The 16,199-nt window shown below is 43.5% G+C and overlaps 2 protein-coding genes across 6 annotated transcripts in view; one reads left to right on the top strand and one right to left on the bottom strand.

Moving 5' to 3' along the window:
• Window positions 1-8,864, bottom strand: part of YME1L1 (YME1 like 1 ATPase) — a 44,368-nt gene extending 35,504 nt beyond the window's left edge. Inside the window, exons 1-2 of the mRNA XM_023194646.2 lie at window positions 8,561-8,864; window positions 3,014-3,148 (exon numbers count right to left, since the gene is read on the bottom strand). Coding sequence (XP_023050414.2) covers window positions 3,014-3,148; window positions 8,561-8,830 — 405 coding nt within the window. The 5' untranslated portion in view covers window positions 8,831-8,864. The remainder of the gene's footprint in view (window positions 1-3,013; window positions 3,149-8,560) is intronic.
• Window positions 8,865-9,025: 161 nt separating this feature from the next.
• MASTL (microtubule associated serine/threonine kinase like) overlaps window positions 9,026-16,199 on the top strand; it is a 35,270-nt gene continuing 28,096 nt past the window's right edge. For 4 of the 5 annotated variants that reach the window (XM_023194645.2, XM_023194642.3, XM_023194643.2 and 1 more), the window contains exons 1-2: window positions 9,026-9,989; window positions 15,599-15,736. In XM_023194645.2, the coding sequence (XP_023050413.2) occupies window positions 9,804-9,989; window positions 15,599-15,736 (324 nt within the window). In that variant the 5' untranslated portion in view covers window positions 9,026-9,803. The remainder of the gene's footprint in view (window positions 9,990-15,598; window positions 15,737-16,199) is intronic. The other variant, XM_023194644.3, reaches the window with a different exon arrangement.

The following is a 16,199-nucleotide window of genomic DNA, read 5'->3' as shown; positions in this document are numbered from 1 at the left end:
TGGGCTCAAGCGATTCTCCTGTCTCAGCCTCCCGAGTAGCTGGGACTACAGGCACACGCCACCACACCCAGCTAATTTTTGTATTTTTAGTAGAGATGGAATTTTACCATATTGGTCAGGCTAGTCTCGAACTCCTGACCTCAGGTGATCAACCCTCCTCAGCCTTCCAAAGTGCTGGAACTATAGGCATGAGCCACTGTGCACAGCAGACATTACATTTTTATACTAAACTTTTACTGTTCAAATGACTATGTGGTTTCTCTTTTCTAGTTGGACTCCGACTGAAAAAGTAGGACTAAAGCCACTGTAAGACCAATAACTCAGTTTTGGGCATATTAAATTTGAGGTCCCTGGAACCTATCCAAGGAAAATGTCTAACAGACCACTAGATAAATTACTCAAAACTTGAAAGTGACTTTACCATTGAAGATATATTTGGGAGTAACATATACAGAGATGTTAACTGAAAATATGCAAGTGGCGGCCAGGCACAGTGGCTTACACCTATAATCCCAGCACTTTGGGAGGCAGAGGCAGGCGGATCACCTGATGTCAGAAGTTTAAGACCAGCCTGGCCAACATGGTGAAACCCCGTCTCTACTAAAAATAAAAAAAATTAGCCATATTAGCCACACGTGGTGGCTCACGCCTGTAATCTCAGCTACTCGGGAGACTGAGGCAGAAGAATTGCTTGAACCAGGGAGGCGGAGGTTGCAGTGAGCCAAGATCGCACCATTGCACTCCAGCGTGGGCAAGGAGAGTGAAACTCCATCTTAAAACTAAAGAAAAAAAAAAAAGAAAGAAAATATGTAAGTGGGAATGTAACCTGGGAGAAAGTAAAGACTGAAAATTAGGACAGGCATGGTGGCTCACGCCTGTAATCCCAGCACTTTGGAAGGCTGAGGCTGGCAGATCATTTGAGGTCAGGAGTCTGAGACCAGCCTGGCCAACATGGTGAACTCCATCTCTACTAAAAATACAAAAAATTAGCCAGGTGTGGTGGGGCATGCCTGTAATTCCAGCTACTCGGAAGGCTGAGGCATGAGAATCGTTTGATGCCTGGAGGTGGAGGTTGCAATGAGCCAAGATCACACCACTGCATTCCAGCCTGGGCGACAGAGGGAAACTCTGTCTCAAAAAACAAACAAACAAAACACATCAAAGTAGTATCACTCAATTTAAGGGAGTATTTGCAAAGTAAGAAAGGTCAAATGCAAATGGTAAGTTGAGAGATGCAGGGTTTTTTTTGGTAAAAGGCCTGTATTTAACACTAAGGAAATCAGCACTAACTTCAGCGAAAGAAGTCTGAAAAATGGTGAAAAGTAGTAGCCAAATTTCAATAGAATGTAGTGTGAATACACATGCAGAAGACGTACGGCATAACAAATTCATAAGACTACTAAATAAGCAAAGCAGAATCTAAATCAACATGTGCAATAGTATCTAATTATTATAAAATACGAAAAGTGCAAGAGAAAAAGACATACGAAAATACAAAATGTTAACAGCCTTATATCTGGAAAAGAGTCCACGGATGAATTCCGTTTCTTCTACCTACACTAATATTTTTCAAAACTTGTAAAATGAACATAATTTTGCTGCATGTACCAATGTTGATACCATCTTCAGTAGTAAGGCTCTCTTGGACTATAATTTTGGAGAAGAGTGTCAGTAGTAGAGTAGAAAGACAGTAATGGACTGTGTATAGGAAAAGGCAGTAAGAACTAGGCAAACAGTACAAAAGGAAGTATAAGATGACAAACTTTTCATCAAATTAAAATTTTATCCCAAGGCTGACTCTACAACCCCCTCAAAAGCAAGCTCTTTTCAACTCCTCCACTACTGTCCTTTGCCATTAGCTCCTGATATCAGATTAAGAACATAATCTATTTATGTGTTGAAGAGGCTTTGGGAACTTAATGCCAGATTATAACATTTTTTCCATGAAAAATGTATCCTGAGCTTATAAGCAACTATCTTACTAATAAGCCTTGTAAATACATCAGTTCTTAAGTTCATAATTCTCAATATCCTAGGAAACACTGATTTTATAATTATACAAATACTTAAAGTACAGTGTCCTAGCTTATATATTTCACTTTCCAGTACCTATATTTTAATTGTTCAGTTACACTGAAGGCTCCTATAAGGCAGTAGATGATAACTTCGTACTATTTTATCTTCCTTGAAACTTGGGAGGTAATCATGGTCAGTTACCTATGGGTTCACCGCTACTGCTGAGGGAACACAACAGAGTAGCCAACTGGTATCGCACAATGTAGGAGGTGCTAATACGAAGTACAGTGCCAAATGAAAATTAAGAAAAAAAAAGTCTAAATATATTTGCAATATGTATAATAAAAACCAGAAATATCTTCAATTGCAAAGATTAAGCTGAAGGCAGAAATCCCTTGCCACAAGTGCCTAAAGAAAGACACTTCATCCAACATGATTAATAGTACAGTTGATCCTTGAACAACAGATTAGAGCTGTGCACATCCACAGATACATGGACTTTCTCAGTTTTGCGCATATTAAATTTGAGGTCCCTGGAGCCTATCCAAGGAAAATGTCGAACAGACCACTAGATAAATTACTCAAATTACTCTGCCACCAGAGACAGCAAGACCAATCCCTCCTCTTCCTCCTCAGCTCACTCAACTTGAAGATAATGAAGATCTTTATGATGGTCCACTTCTACTTAATGAATAGTAAGTATATTTTCTCTTCCTTATGATTTTCTTAATAACATTTTATTTTCTCTATCTTACTTTATTGTAAGAATACAGTACATAATACATAAAATATACAAAATATACGTTAATGGACTCTTTATTTTATTGGCAAGACTTCCCGGTCAATAGTAGGGTATTAGTAGTTAAGTTTCTCAGGAGTCAAAAATCATACTCAAATTTCTGACTATGGGGGAGGGTCAACATCCTTAATCCCTCATTTGTTCAAGGTCAACTATATATCAAAAAGGTTTTCTCACACAACCAGGATAAAGACTTACCTCACTGCTGGGAGCCTCATGCTCAGGAACTACATCTCGATGCTGTTTTTGAGAAACTGACACTCCACTGAGAGAAACAGAAGTGTTTTTTGGTGTATGGAAGGCATTGATGAGATGACTCAGAGGAACTGTAACCTAGAAAAAGATAAAAGTTAAAAATTAAGTAGTTTTTTTTTTTTTTTTTTGAATAAACAGAACAATCTCCTTTTTCTTGTCAGGATTTGTTAAGTATTAAATATACATCATATGTCAACCCAGTATACTAAAAACTGTAAGTACCTGAATTTACTGCTGGTGAGAAGAAAATTGGTATATTCTTTCAGGATATTATTCTGAATATGTAAATCAAAAGTATCAAAAGTATATACATTTCTTGTTTGTAGCAATCCACCTTCTAGGAATTTATTCTAAGGAATCTGACAAGTACTTGCACATGCATAGAGAATAACTCTCATCAAAAACATTTCAAAAATAGTAGAAAGCTGGAAACATCCAGCATTAGAGGAGTGGCAAAATAAATGATACCACTGGTCAGGTGTAGTTGCTCATGCCTGTAATCCCAGCACTTTGGGAGGCCGAGGCAGGCGGATCACTTGAGGTCAGGAGTTCAAGACCAGCCTGACCAACACAGTGAAACCCCATCTCTACCAAAAAATACAACAATTAGACGGGTGTGATGGTGTACACCTGTAGTCTCAGCTACTTGGGAGGCTGAGGTAGGAGAATTGCTGATCCCAGGAAGCGGAGGTTGCAGTGAGCTGTGATCACACCACTGCACTTTAGCCAGGGCAACAGGGTGAGACCTGTCTCAAAAAAAAAGAAACTACCACATAATGAAATACATCCAACATTAAAAAAAATAGTAAGTAGGCCAGGAACAGTGGCTCACACCTATAATCCCAGCACTTTGGGAGACCAACGCAGGCAGATACCTGAGGTCAGGAGTTCAAGACCAGCCTGGCCAACGTGGTGAAATCCCGTCTCCACTAAAAATACAAAAAATTGGCCAGGAATGGTGATGGGCGCCTGTAATCCCAGATACTTGGGAGGCAGAGGCAGGAAAATCACTCGAACCTGGGAGGCGGAGGTTGCAGTGAGCCAAGATCGTGCCACTGCACTCCAGCCTGGGTGACAAGAGCGAAACTCCACCTCAAAAAATAAAAATAAAATAAAAACAAAAAAACACTTGAGCCCAGGAGGTTGAAGCTGAGTGAGCTATCACGCCACTGTACTCCAGCCTGAGTGACATGGCAAGACCCTGTCTCAAGAAAAAAAAAAAAAAATTACTTAATAAATATTTGTTGAGTAAACGAGCAAACTAAATGGCTTTTTCTTATATACCAGGTTTAGTATTATATGCTTTACTTATATCATCGCATTTAATCCTCAAATAGCTATAATAATGAGTAACAATTATACTTCTTGTTACAGTTCTGTCAGAGATGTTTGAACCACAGCGACTCCATCTGGAGCAGGGGCAAAATGATGGTAAATGAGGCTGAGACCTACTGGGCTGCATTCCCAGGAAGTTAGGCATTCTAAGTCACAGGATGAGATAGGATGTGGGCACTAGATACAGGTCATAAAGACTTTGCTGATAAAACAAGCTGTAGTAAGGAAGCCAGCCAAATCCCACCAAAACCAAGATGAAGAGAGTGACCTCTGCTAATCCTCACTGCTCATTATGTGCTAATTATAATGCATTAGCACGCTAAAAGACACTCCCACCAGATCGTGACAGTTTATAAATGCCATGGCAACGTCAAGAAGTTACCCTGTGTGGTCCAAAAAGGGGAGGAATCTCAAAGGTCCCCCTTTCCCTGAAAACTTATGAATAATCACACATTGTTTAGCATAAAATCAAGAAATAACTAACCATAGGTATCCTTAGCGGAGAAGCCCAAGCAGCTCCGCTCCTCTGCCTATGGAGTACCCCATTCTTTACTCCTTTACCTTCTTATATCTTAATAAACTTGCTTTCACTTTATAGACTCTCTCTCTCTTTTTTTTTTTTTTTTTTGAGATGGAGTCTCGCTTTGTCGCCCAGGCTGGGAGCACAGTGATGCGATCTCGGCTCACTGCAACCTCCGCCTCCTGGGTTCAAGCGATTCTTCTGCCTCAGTCTCCCAAGGAGTTGGGACTACAGGCACAGGCCACCACGCCCAGCTAATTTTTTGTATTTTTAGTAGAGACGGAGTTTCACAATGTTAGCCAGGATTTCTATCTCCTGACCTCGTGATCCACTCGCCTCTGCCTCCCAAAGTGCTGGGATTACGTGTGTGAGCACCACACGCCGGGCGACTCTCTCAAATTCTTGTGCAAGATCCAAGAACCCTCTGTTGGGGTCTGGAACAGGGCCCACTTCCAGTAAAAATTTCACTGTTCATCTCCTCCAAAACTCAACTTTGAGTTGAGAAGAATGGCAAACTTAGTTGCCACTGTAATCCTGTTAAGAGGTGAGACCTTTTAGAGGCATTTAGTTCAGGAGGGCTCCGCCCTCATCAATGACTAATGCCATTACCGTGGGGTAGACCATTTAACAGAGGAAGACAACAGAGATTTAGAATCTGACTCAAAATTCCAGATTTCTCATCCCATGGATATTGATACACAAATTGGTGACATACTAGGGAATAAAGCAGACTGTAAAACTACCTTAAGTATGCATATCCGTGGCCGGACGTGGTGGCTCAGACCTGTAATCCCAGCACTTCGGAAGGCTGAGGCGGACGGATCACAAGGTCAGGAGATCGAGACCATCCTGGCTAACACAGTGAAAACCCCGTCTCTACTAAAAATACAAAAAATTAGCCGGGCGTGGTAGCGGGCGCCTGTAGTCCCAGGTACTTGGGGGGCTGAGGCAGGAGAAAGGCGTGAACCCGGGAGGCGGAGCTTGCAGTAAGCCGAGATCGGGCCACTGCACTCCAGCCTGGGAGACAGAGCGAGACTCCATCTCAAAAAATAAAAACAAAAAATAAAGTATGCATACTCGTGTTTGTCTACAGAAAAAACTGTGTGAAAGAATTTATTCTAAGACACGTGTCCCTCAGTAATGAGATTATGGGTGATTTAATTATATTTTCAGCATTTTTAGCAAAACAAATGTATTTGTTTTAAGGCTAGTCAAGTGAAGCAATGTATCATTTTTAGAGTCAGAAAGAAACAGTAAGTTCCTTACAGCCTGGGGGCAGTAAAAAGAAAAAAAATAAACAGTAACTTCTTTTGAAACTGTAAAAATAAATCATTTCAAGATACATATTTTCTACCCATTTCTTTGAAAAGATTTATTTGAATTAGTTATATCTCTTTTCTTTCACAAAAGAATTTAGGAATGAGCTCTTCTCAATGAAACAGTTTGTTTTCTGTGGCTTCCCTTTTACCATTTAATTTCAAGTGTATTCAGCCAATTAAGCAACCAGGAATTCCAAATGTGTTACCATCTTTCAAAGCAAGAAATACCTGAATGTCCTCACTATATTTGAGCCCTGTTAAGACTGCCTAGGGTACATAAAAATCCCTTTATCACCTCTACCAACATCAGATACTACTAACTGTCCATCCAGTTGATGGTAAATTCTCCTAAAATTAGGCCTCTTGATGTTAACTAAGGCAAAGAGTTGTTCCAAAAACTTTAATACCATATTCAATAGGCCATGTCAGACTTCTTTTTCAAACAATTACTAGGACTTCTCCAGACACTGTCATCTTGGTAAATAGCACCTTCAATGCATTCATCTGATCAAACCCAGAAACACCTCTCCCCATCATCTCTTTTATCTGATCTCTCGTGCAATTCCACTTTCTTCAACATATATCTCATTCCCTTCTTTCTATAACCACTGCAACCGCTTTAATGGGGGGCGGGGGCAGTATTTTTAACTGATAACACCTTCCACTCTTGCCCTCTCCTATTCTCCATACAGCAAAAGCCAGTCATCTTTTAAAAATGAAAATCTAATCATGTTTTAAAACTTTTGGTGTGGCCGGGCGCGGTGGCTCACGCCTGTAATCCCAGCACTTTGGGAAGCTGAGGCGGGCGGATCAGGAGGTCAGGAGATCGAGATCATCTTGGCTAACACGGTGAAACCCCGTCTCTACTAAAAATACAAAAAAAATTAGCCGGGCGTGGTGGAAGACGCCTGTAGTCCCAGCTACTCGGGAGGCTGAGGCAGGAGAATGGCGTGAACCCGGGAGGAGGAGCTTGCAGTGAGTCGAGATTGGGCCACTGCACTCCAGCCTGGGCGACACAGCGAGACTCCGTCTCAATTTAAAAAAAAAAAAAAAAAAAAAAAACTTTCAGTGGTTGCCAACGCACTTAAAATGAAATCAGCCATAACAAATCCTTTACTCCCTGTATGATCTGCCTCAAGTCTTTTCTCCAACCTCTTCTGTCACTACCCCCTTTAATGACTATGTTCTAGACACAGTAGCCTTATTTTGGTTCCTCCAACCTGCTAAATCGTTTCCTAACTCAGGACCTCCAGGTATTTTTCTGTATGCCCGTGACACCTGTTCACTCTTCACCTGGTTAAGTCCTAGTCATATTTACTTCATATCAATATTAAGAGAAGATTCCACATTTGCTTTGCTCACCTGGTACATAACTGATGCCCAATAAACAAGCAGCTGCTTCAGTTTGTTAGCCAGTACTAGCACAAAAAAATTAAAAATTCTTAAAATGAGGGGGACTCAGAGTTACACAAAGGAACACAATCTTAAACCAAGAACCTACGAGTGTCGATTTTCTTAAAAATTACTTTTTTAAAAAACTCAACGTTTTAAAAACTATTTCTTTGCAAAACTGTAGGAACTCTCAAAAAATCTATTAAAATGTTACCATCAAAAAAAGAGACTGGAATGAAGCAAGAATAAAACATTGTCATAAGTGACTGCCCATCAAAGAGCGTACTGAAAACCCTTGAAATCATTTTTCTCTTCACTACCTTTTGTTTTACAAAACGATGAGGATGAGGCTGAATCAAAATTTTAACTGCAAACAATTTACGACTCGAAAATACACGTTATTAGTTACTTCTTGTCAAAAAGAGAAAACTTGCAAGGCTGGCCATTCGAATTATTATACCATGTTTGGGTTAAATTTAAATTCCATTTAAAAGGAAAGAAAGAGCAGGGGACGGGCTGTGAACACTAAAGCCACTGGTAAGTCGGAAGAAACGGGAACATTACCTGCTCCCTTTACATGTATGGTAGAGACATATCCCCAGCCCCCACGCCAGAACGCCAGACACTGAACAATGCCGGACGGATTCTCTAGCAGAAATTCCACGCCATCAGTTCGGTAAGCCAGGGTCTCTCTCCATCACGCTCACACCCCGCCTCTGCCCCCAACAGCTTCATCGTCAGCCCTGAAGTCTCGGGCCCACTCTCAGCGACGTCCCCTGATCCACTTCTCAATCCTGGGACCGCGCACTGAGTTCATCACTTCTTTCCTAGAATCCTTTCTGAGAAATCTCTTCCAAGAGTGCAATTTGCAAACAGCCACGGGCAGGGCGGGAGGGAAAAAAATGGGGTGAATGCCGGGCTTACCTGGGGTTGCACCGTGCTCGACAAGGAAAACATCTCCTGCGGGCCCTCAGCGACCTCACCCGCCTGCCGAAACTGTGCCCCTCTGTCGACGGCCCGGCGGGGAGGCGCTGAGCCCTTCTTTTTACCTTTTTCTCCGACCCGTTGCCCCGCACTCCTCCCAGAAACGGAAAATGGCCTCCCCTTCCTACAGCTACTGCAACGACAGACAATCCGCCCCGGAAGGTGAGGCACTAACGCAACAGTACTTCCGGGGCAAGTGAGTGCCCACATGGCCAAGTGCCTGCGCGTTCTTTCCCGCGGAAGTAGTTGATATTTACAAGGAATAGCGTCCACAAAAGTCTTTAGCTGTTTTTTAAGGAGAGAACAGCCTTTACCCTCTTTAGAGTTTCTTTTTCTTTTGGAGACGGAGTTTCGTTCTTTCGCCCAGGCTGGAGTGCAGTGGCTCGATCTCTCGATCTTGGCTCACTGCAACCTCCGCCCCCCGGGTTCAAGCCATTCTCCTGCCTCAGCCTCCCGAGTAGCTGGGAATACAGGTGCCCGCCACCACGCCCGGCTAATCTCCTCTTAAGACTTTCTACAGCTTCCTTATGAAATCTTCTGACTAGGCCTTGAGCAATAAGGTCTTTTACTACAATTTCGTGCTCTTTTCCTCACACCAAATCGAAAACTCTCCCTGTTGGTTCTGATCTGTTTCAGTCAGGCAAATTATATCCTGGGAAAACGTCAGATGACAGGGGCGGCCACCCGCTTCCTGTTCATCGTTTCTCCACATTCTGTGCCTTCACTAGATTCCAGACCTCAGCCCTGGCTTTCGCTTTACTGTACAGTCCGAACTGGTTTCTACGCCTCGCGGGGGTGGGGAGGTCGTGTATGGGAGGAGGACCGCTTTCCACCAGCCTCGTTGGGAAGCCGGGAGAAATGTTTTCAAATCCTGCGATTCAGTGAAGTCGCAGTCGTCCCTTTACTGTCGGCCCAGAACTGTTTGTGCCTCCTCCCTCATGAGGAATGACGTCAGTACTGCCGCGGTCGCCGCCCACGACTAGTGTACCGCTGCGGACTCAGGGCTTTCCCGACGCCCCCTCCCTCCACGTCTGCGTAAGGGAGGTGACGGGGGCGGGGCACGGCGGCGCGGTGACGACACGGCCGCGCGCGGCGGGGGCGGAGCCTCACTTTGAACCCAGTTGGCGGGAGTGGCTGCTGGCGGAGGGGCAGTGGCCGCGGGACCGCTGTAGGCTGGCTAGCGATGGAGCCCACCGCGGGAAGCAAGAAGGAGGCTGGAGGAGGCGCGGCGACCGAGGAGGGCGTGAATAGAATCTCCGTGCCAAAACCGCCCTCCATTGAGGAATTCAGCATCGTGAAGCCCATTAGCCGGGGCGCCTTCGGGAAAGTGTATCTGGGGCAGAAAGGCGGCAAATTGTATGCAGTAAAGGTAGGAAGTCAAGGAGGAGCAAAGGAAGGGGTCAGGCCCTTCGGCCCTCCTTCCTGCCCCCCCCCCCCCCCCCCGGCTTGGGCAGGCCCCGGGGCCGCTGGAGCAAGGAGTCTGGGTGGCCTTGCTTGCCTGGCTTGCTGAAGCCTCCAGAGCCCTGCGACATCCGCGATAGGGTCGGGTGTCTCACCTCTGTTCCGCCCTTCCCTCCATATCTCGGATGCCTAGTAGTTTGACCCTCTTCTCCCTGCCCAGCGTTAGCAAATGAGGAAACTGAGGCCGAAAGCAAAGGGACTTGACCGAGGTGATTACATCGGCCTTAGTACAACAGGGACTTAAAGCCAAAGCCGTGATTCGTAGTCTCACCCTTGCTTCAGTTAGGTTTCTAAATCCAAAAGGGTTTTAGTAATTAGTGGTTTTGTTACCTTGTTTGTTTGCTTTGACGTGCAGAATCGCTGAAATTTTTCTGCCGCAGAAGAGTGATTAATTTGTAGGCACTGATAACTTTTTGACTCTTAACCAGGAGAAAGATGTACTTTTTTCTGATAAGTCTTTAATAATTTTTTTTTAAGACAGTCTTTCTCTGTCCCCCAGGCTGGAGTAGTGTGGTGCGGTCCCGGCTCCCTGCAACCTCTGCCCCCTGGGTTCAAGCGATTCTCCTGTCTCAGCCTCGAGTAACCGGAATTACAGGCGCGCGCCACCACACCTGGCTGATTTTTGTATTTTTTTTTGGTAGAGATTGAGTTTCGCCATGTTGTTTTCGCTGTGTTGACCAGACTGGTCTGGAGCTCCTGACCTCATGTGATCCGCCCACCACGGCCTCCCAGAGTGCTGGGATTACAGGTGTGAGCCACCGCGCCTGGCCCTGTTACGAATTTTTTTTTTTTTTTTTTTGAGACGGAGTTTCACAGCGAAGTCATCTCAGCTCACTGCAACCTCCACCTCCCAGGTTCAAGCAATTCTCCTGCCTCAGCCTCCCGAGTAGTTGGGATTAAATGTGCACGCCACCAACCCGGGCTAATTTTTTGTATTTTTAGTAGAGACAGAGTTTCACCATTTTGGGCAGGCTGGTCTCGAACTCCTGACCTCAGGTGATTGCCCGCCTCAGCCTCCCAAAACGCTGGGATTACAGGCGTCAGCCACTGTGCGTGGCATTATGAAATTTTTAAGTGTTAGCATTACCTATTCGTTTGATGTATCTTCTGGATCCTTTTTACTCATTTGGCCTTTGCCAGGATTAAGTTGGGAATATTCATTAAATTAGTAACTGTCACTTCCAAGTTATATTCTAGCTTAGCGGTTTGATGTAGATTAATTTCCGACCTGTTGTATAACCAAAAGTTCTCTTTAAATGAGCCCATTGTTTTCTCTTCAAATCTTCCATTGTGAAATCTAGAATGCACTTTTATTTAAAGAGTAGGTTGAAATATGTATGTCCTAAACCGATCCTTTGTCCATGCAGCCGTGTGTATCATTCTAAAAACATTCAACATGTATCTTGAAGCTGTTCTGTCCATTCTTGGTACTCGTCCAGTCCAGCGGTTTCACATTACTCACATTGCGGCACTGAGTGAAGGCGGTAAAGGAAATGAGAAACCAGCAACTTGTTAGTGGGATTTCAGCTTCCTATTGGACATTGTCAAGTGAATATCCAGCACACACCTCCAAATTGTACTTGCCTAACCTTAACTAATCCTTTCCACCTAACTGCCTAAATTCTGAACCGCCTATATTCCTTCTCTCCATTTAATAACACCTTCATCCCTGTCCTTCAGACTAGAAACCTGAATCACTTTTTTTCATCTCTGTGTATCTCTCTGTGTTCCTGTCAGTTCCATCTCTTTTAGTCATGCTTTTTATCCTTTCCCATTCCCAAGTCCCTGTCCAAGTACAGGCTTTCACTTTTCCCCTATTTATTTGGTTATAAAGGTACAGGCTGGGTGCAGTGGCTCACTCCTGTAATCCCAGCACTTTGAGAGGCCAAGACAGGTGGGATTACCTGAGGTCAGGAGTTTGAGACCAGCTGACCAACATGGTGAAACTCTGTCTCTACTAAAAATACAAAAAATTAGCCGGGAGTGCTGGCACGCACCTGTAATCCCAGCTATTCAGTAGGCTAAGGCAGGAGAATCACTTGAACTCGGGAAGCAGAGGTTGCAGCGAGCTGAGATTGCACCAATGTATTCCAGCCTGGTTGACAGAGCAGGACTATGTGTCAAAAAAAGAAAAAAAGGCCAGGCACGGTGGCCCACGCCTGTAATCCCAGCACGGTGGGAGGCTGAGGTGGGCGGATCACCTGAGGTCAGGAGTTCGAGACCAGCCTGACCAACATGGTGAAACCCTGTCTCTACTAAAAATACAAAAATTAGCTGGATGGTGGTGTGTACCTGTAATCCCAGGTGCTCGGGAGGCTGAGGCAGGAGAATCACTTGAACTTGGGAGGCAGAGGTTGCGGTGAGCTAAGATCGCGCCACTGTACTCCAGCCTGGGAGACGGGGATACTCCATCTCAAAAAAAAAAAAAAAGGTACAATTCAGTGGTTTTAATAAATTAGATAGTTGTATAACCATCACCACAATCCAATTTTAGAATATTTCCATTGCCGGAAAACCTATTCTGCTCATCTGCAGTGCCTACCCCATTAACACCTCCAGCCCCAGATAACCACTGATCTACTTTCTGTCTCCATAGGTTTGCCATTTCTGGACATTTCATATAAACGGAATCATACAATATGTCGTCTGCATCTGTCACTCGACATTTTTGAGGTTCATCATGCCTTCATTTCCATACATAGTCTGTTGGAATAGCCTCCTAGCTGGAATCATTATCTTCGTTTTTTCATTCATTCCTTAGACTGTGACATGTAAACTCAAGTTCAGACTCCTTAGAAAAGCAGTCGTTTTCCCAGTTCTGGCTCCGTATTTCCACTGTATCTTTCTCATACCCTGTCTTTTGGCCTCAGCAGACAATTGGCTAGTCTCTAAATGCTGTGTATTTTCTTGCTTCTGTGCTTATGTTTATGCTAGTTCTTTCTTTTTTTTTTTTTTTTTGAGACAGAGTTTCGCTCTTGTTGCCCAGGCTGGAGTGCAATGGTGTGATCTCAGCTCACCGCAACCTCTGCCTCCCAGGTTCAAGCGATTCTCCTGACTCAGCCTTCTGAGTAGCTGAGATTACAGGCATGCACCACCACACCTGACTAATTTTGTATTTTTATTAGAGACAGGGTTTCTCCATGCTGGTTAGGCTGGTCTCAAACTCCTGACCTCAGGTGATCCGCCTGGCTCGGCCTCCCAAAGTGCTGGGATTACAGGTGTGAGCCACTGTGCCCAGCCTTATGCTGGCTCCTTGCTAAGTGCTTTTCTTCCACCCTTTTCTGCTGTTCTCCACCTGCCTTATTCATGTATTAAGATTCATCTTAGCTCCCCTTCAAACCTTCCCTTAATTTCCGACCTGTTGTATAACCAAAAGTCCTCTTTAAATGAGCCCATTGTTTTCTCTTCAAATCTTCCATTGTGAAATCTAGAATGCACTTTTATTTAAAGAGTAGGTTGAAATATGTATGTCCTAAGCCGATCCTTTGTCCACGCAGCTGTGTGTATCATTCCAAAAACATTCAACGTGTATCTTGAAGCTGTTCTGTCCATTCTTGGTACTCGTCCATTCCAGTGGTTTCACATTACTCACATTGCGGCACTGAGTGAAGGTGGTAAAGGAAATGAGACCCATCTCATTGAATTGGTTACTTTATATGTTCCTGAGATTTTTGCTTTTCCTTCTACAGTACTCAGTCATGATCAATTGTTGAAACAAAAACACTAATCCATGTGTTTAATCAGTATTTGCTTAGCACCCACCCTCTTTGTGTCTAAGAACTGGACAACAATGGGGAACAAAACAAGCATGCCCTCATAGCCAGTGAAATGATAGGAAAAATCATGTTACCAACTTGCTTTGTCAATTTCCCTCAGTTTTCTTAAAGAAAGGAGTTAAAGCAGGAAATTATAATGTATTAATGATTTTATTAAGTACTGTAATAAATCTTTGAAAGAAATATGCCTTTTTTTCTTGTAGCAGTTCTGAGAATTGATCCCAGTGTTACTGACTATTCAGTTTAGTGTTCCAACTTTATTTTTATTTATTTATGTATTATTTATTTATTTATTAAAAAAAAATTTTTTTTTGAGATGAAGTCATGCTCTGTCGCCCCAGGCTGGAGTGCAGTGGCGCGATCTCCGCTCACTGCAAGCTCCACGTCCTGGGTTCACGCCATTCTCCGGCCTCAGCTTCCCGAGTACTGGGACTACAGGCGCCTGCCACCATGCCAGGCTAATTTTTTGTATTTTTAGTGGAGACCGGGTTTCACCATGGTCTCGATCTCCTGACCTCGTGATCCGTCCACCTCGGCCTCCTAAAGTGTGGGAGTACAGGCGTGAGCCACTGCACCTGGCCTTTAATTTTTTTTAGTGTTCCAACTTTAATAGTTCTGTTTCTGTACAGATTACCTTGAAACTTGAAGTTCTAACTATTCCAGCTTAAGATTTTTTTTCATAGGCAAACTTCCGATGTTATACCTCTTTCTGATTCTATTCCCATCCATCAAAGAATCAGAAGTTAAAAAAAAAAAAAAATTAAGTAGTTACTCCACGCCCAGGTCCTAGTTATCTGTGGGCTTATGAGGAATGTAACTATCTTTTGACTTTGTTATCAGAACAGTGGAACAGAATTTTTTTTCTATTAATATGCAGGGCAGTCTGGGAGCGTTTGTTTAATTTTTTTTCCTTCTCTAAAGAGATTGTGATACTTCTGCCATTTAATACCAAGATAAGCAATTCTATCTTGAAGATTTTTTTAAAAACTGTCTTAACTATTTTTTGTACGTGGTTTCCTGATAGCAGTGCGAGTCCACATGACATCTATATGTGTTCTCTCTGTTCATGTTTTTATGATGGTAACTTTGAAACCTGAGATCACTCTGTAATTTTTTTTTTTATTTTTGAGACGGAGTCTCGCTCTGTCGCCCAGGCTGGAGTGCAGTGGCACGATCTCGGCTCACTGCAATCCCCGCCTCCCAGGTTCACGCCATTCTCCTGCCTCAGCCTCCCAAGTAACTGGGACCACAGGCACCCGCCACCATGCCTGGCTAATTTTTTTTGTATTTTCAGTAGAGACGGGGTTTCACCATGTTAGCCAGGATGGTCTTGATCTCCTGACCTCGTGATCCACCCGCCTCGGCCTCCCAAAGTGCTGGGATTACAGGTGTGAGCCACCCCACCCGGCAGAGATCACTCTGTAATTTAAAAAAAAGGCAGGGAGCTGTGACTCACACCTGTAATCCCAGCACTTTGACAGGGGTATTGCTTGAGGCTCATTTTAGGCTGACCTGGGCAACATAGTGAGACCTTGTCTCTACAAAAACATAAAGTAGCCAGATATAGTGATGTGTGCCAGTAGTCCCAGCTACTTGGGAGGCTGAGGTGGGAGGATAACTTGAGCCTGGGAAATCAAGGCTGCAGTAAGCCTTGATCATGCCACTGCACTCAGCCTGGGTGAGAGATGGAGACTCTGTCTCAGAATAAAATAACATATCATTTTTATTTTATCTATTACAGGTTGTTAAAAAAGCAGACATGATCAACAAAAATATGACTCATCAGGTCCAAGCTGAGAGAGATGCACTGGCACTAAGCAAAAGCCCATTCATTGTCCATTTGTATTATTCACTGCAGTCTGCAAACAATGTCTACTTGGTGAGTAAATAATTTTTACTTTGTTTCTTTATCCATTCAGCAGTCAGTGGACCCAGTGATTTAAGAGAACCATGTCTGGGTCCAGAGTACTTGCATATGAATTCTGGCTGCACTCACTACCTTGGCAAATTTACCTGTTATATTAGTTAGAGTTCTCCAAAGAAAAAGAACCAATAGGGTATATGCATATGTGTTGCGGGAAGTCAGGGACCCCGAATGGAGGCACCCCCTAAAGCCGCGGCAGAAGAACAAAAATTGTGAAGTTTTCATGGACATTTATTAGTTCCCCAAATTAATACTTTTATAATTTCTTACACCTGTCTTTACTGTAATCTCTGAACATAAATTGTGAAGATTTCATGGACACTTATCACTTCCCCAATGAATATCCTTGTAATTTCCTATGCCTGTCTTTACTTTAATCTCTTAATCCCGTCATCTTCTTTGTAAATTAAGGAGGATG

This window comes from Piliocolobus tephrosceles, chromosome 9 (assembly GCF_002776525.5).
Source record: "Piliocolobus tephrosceles isolate RC106 chromosome 9, ASM277652v3, whole genome shotgun sequence".
Classification (NCBI taxonomy): Eukaryota; Metazoa; Chordata; class Mammalia; order Primates; family Cercopithecidae; genus Piliocolobus; species Piliocolobus tephrosceles.
Note: the sequence above shows the minus strand (reverse complement) of the source record. Positions and strands in the feature narration are given on the sequence as shown.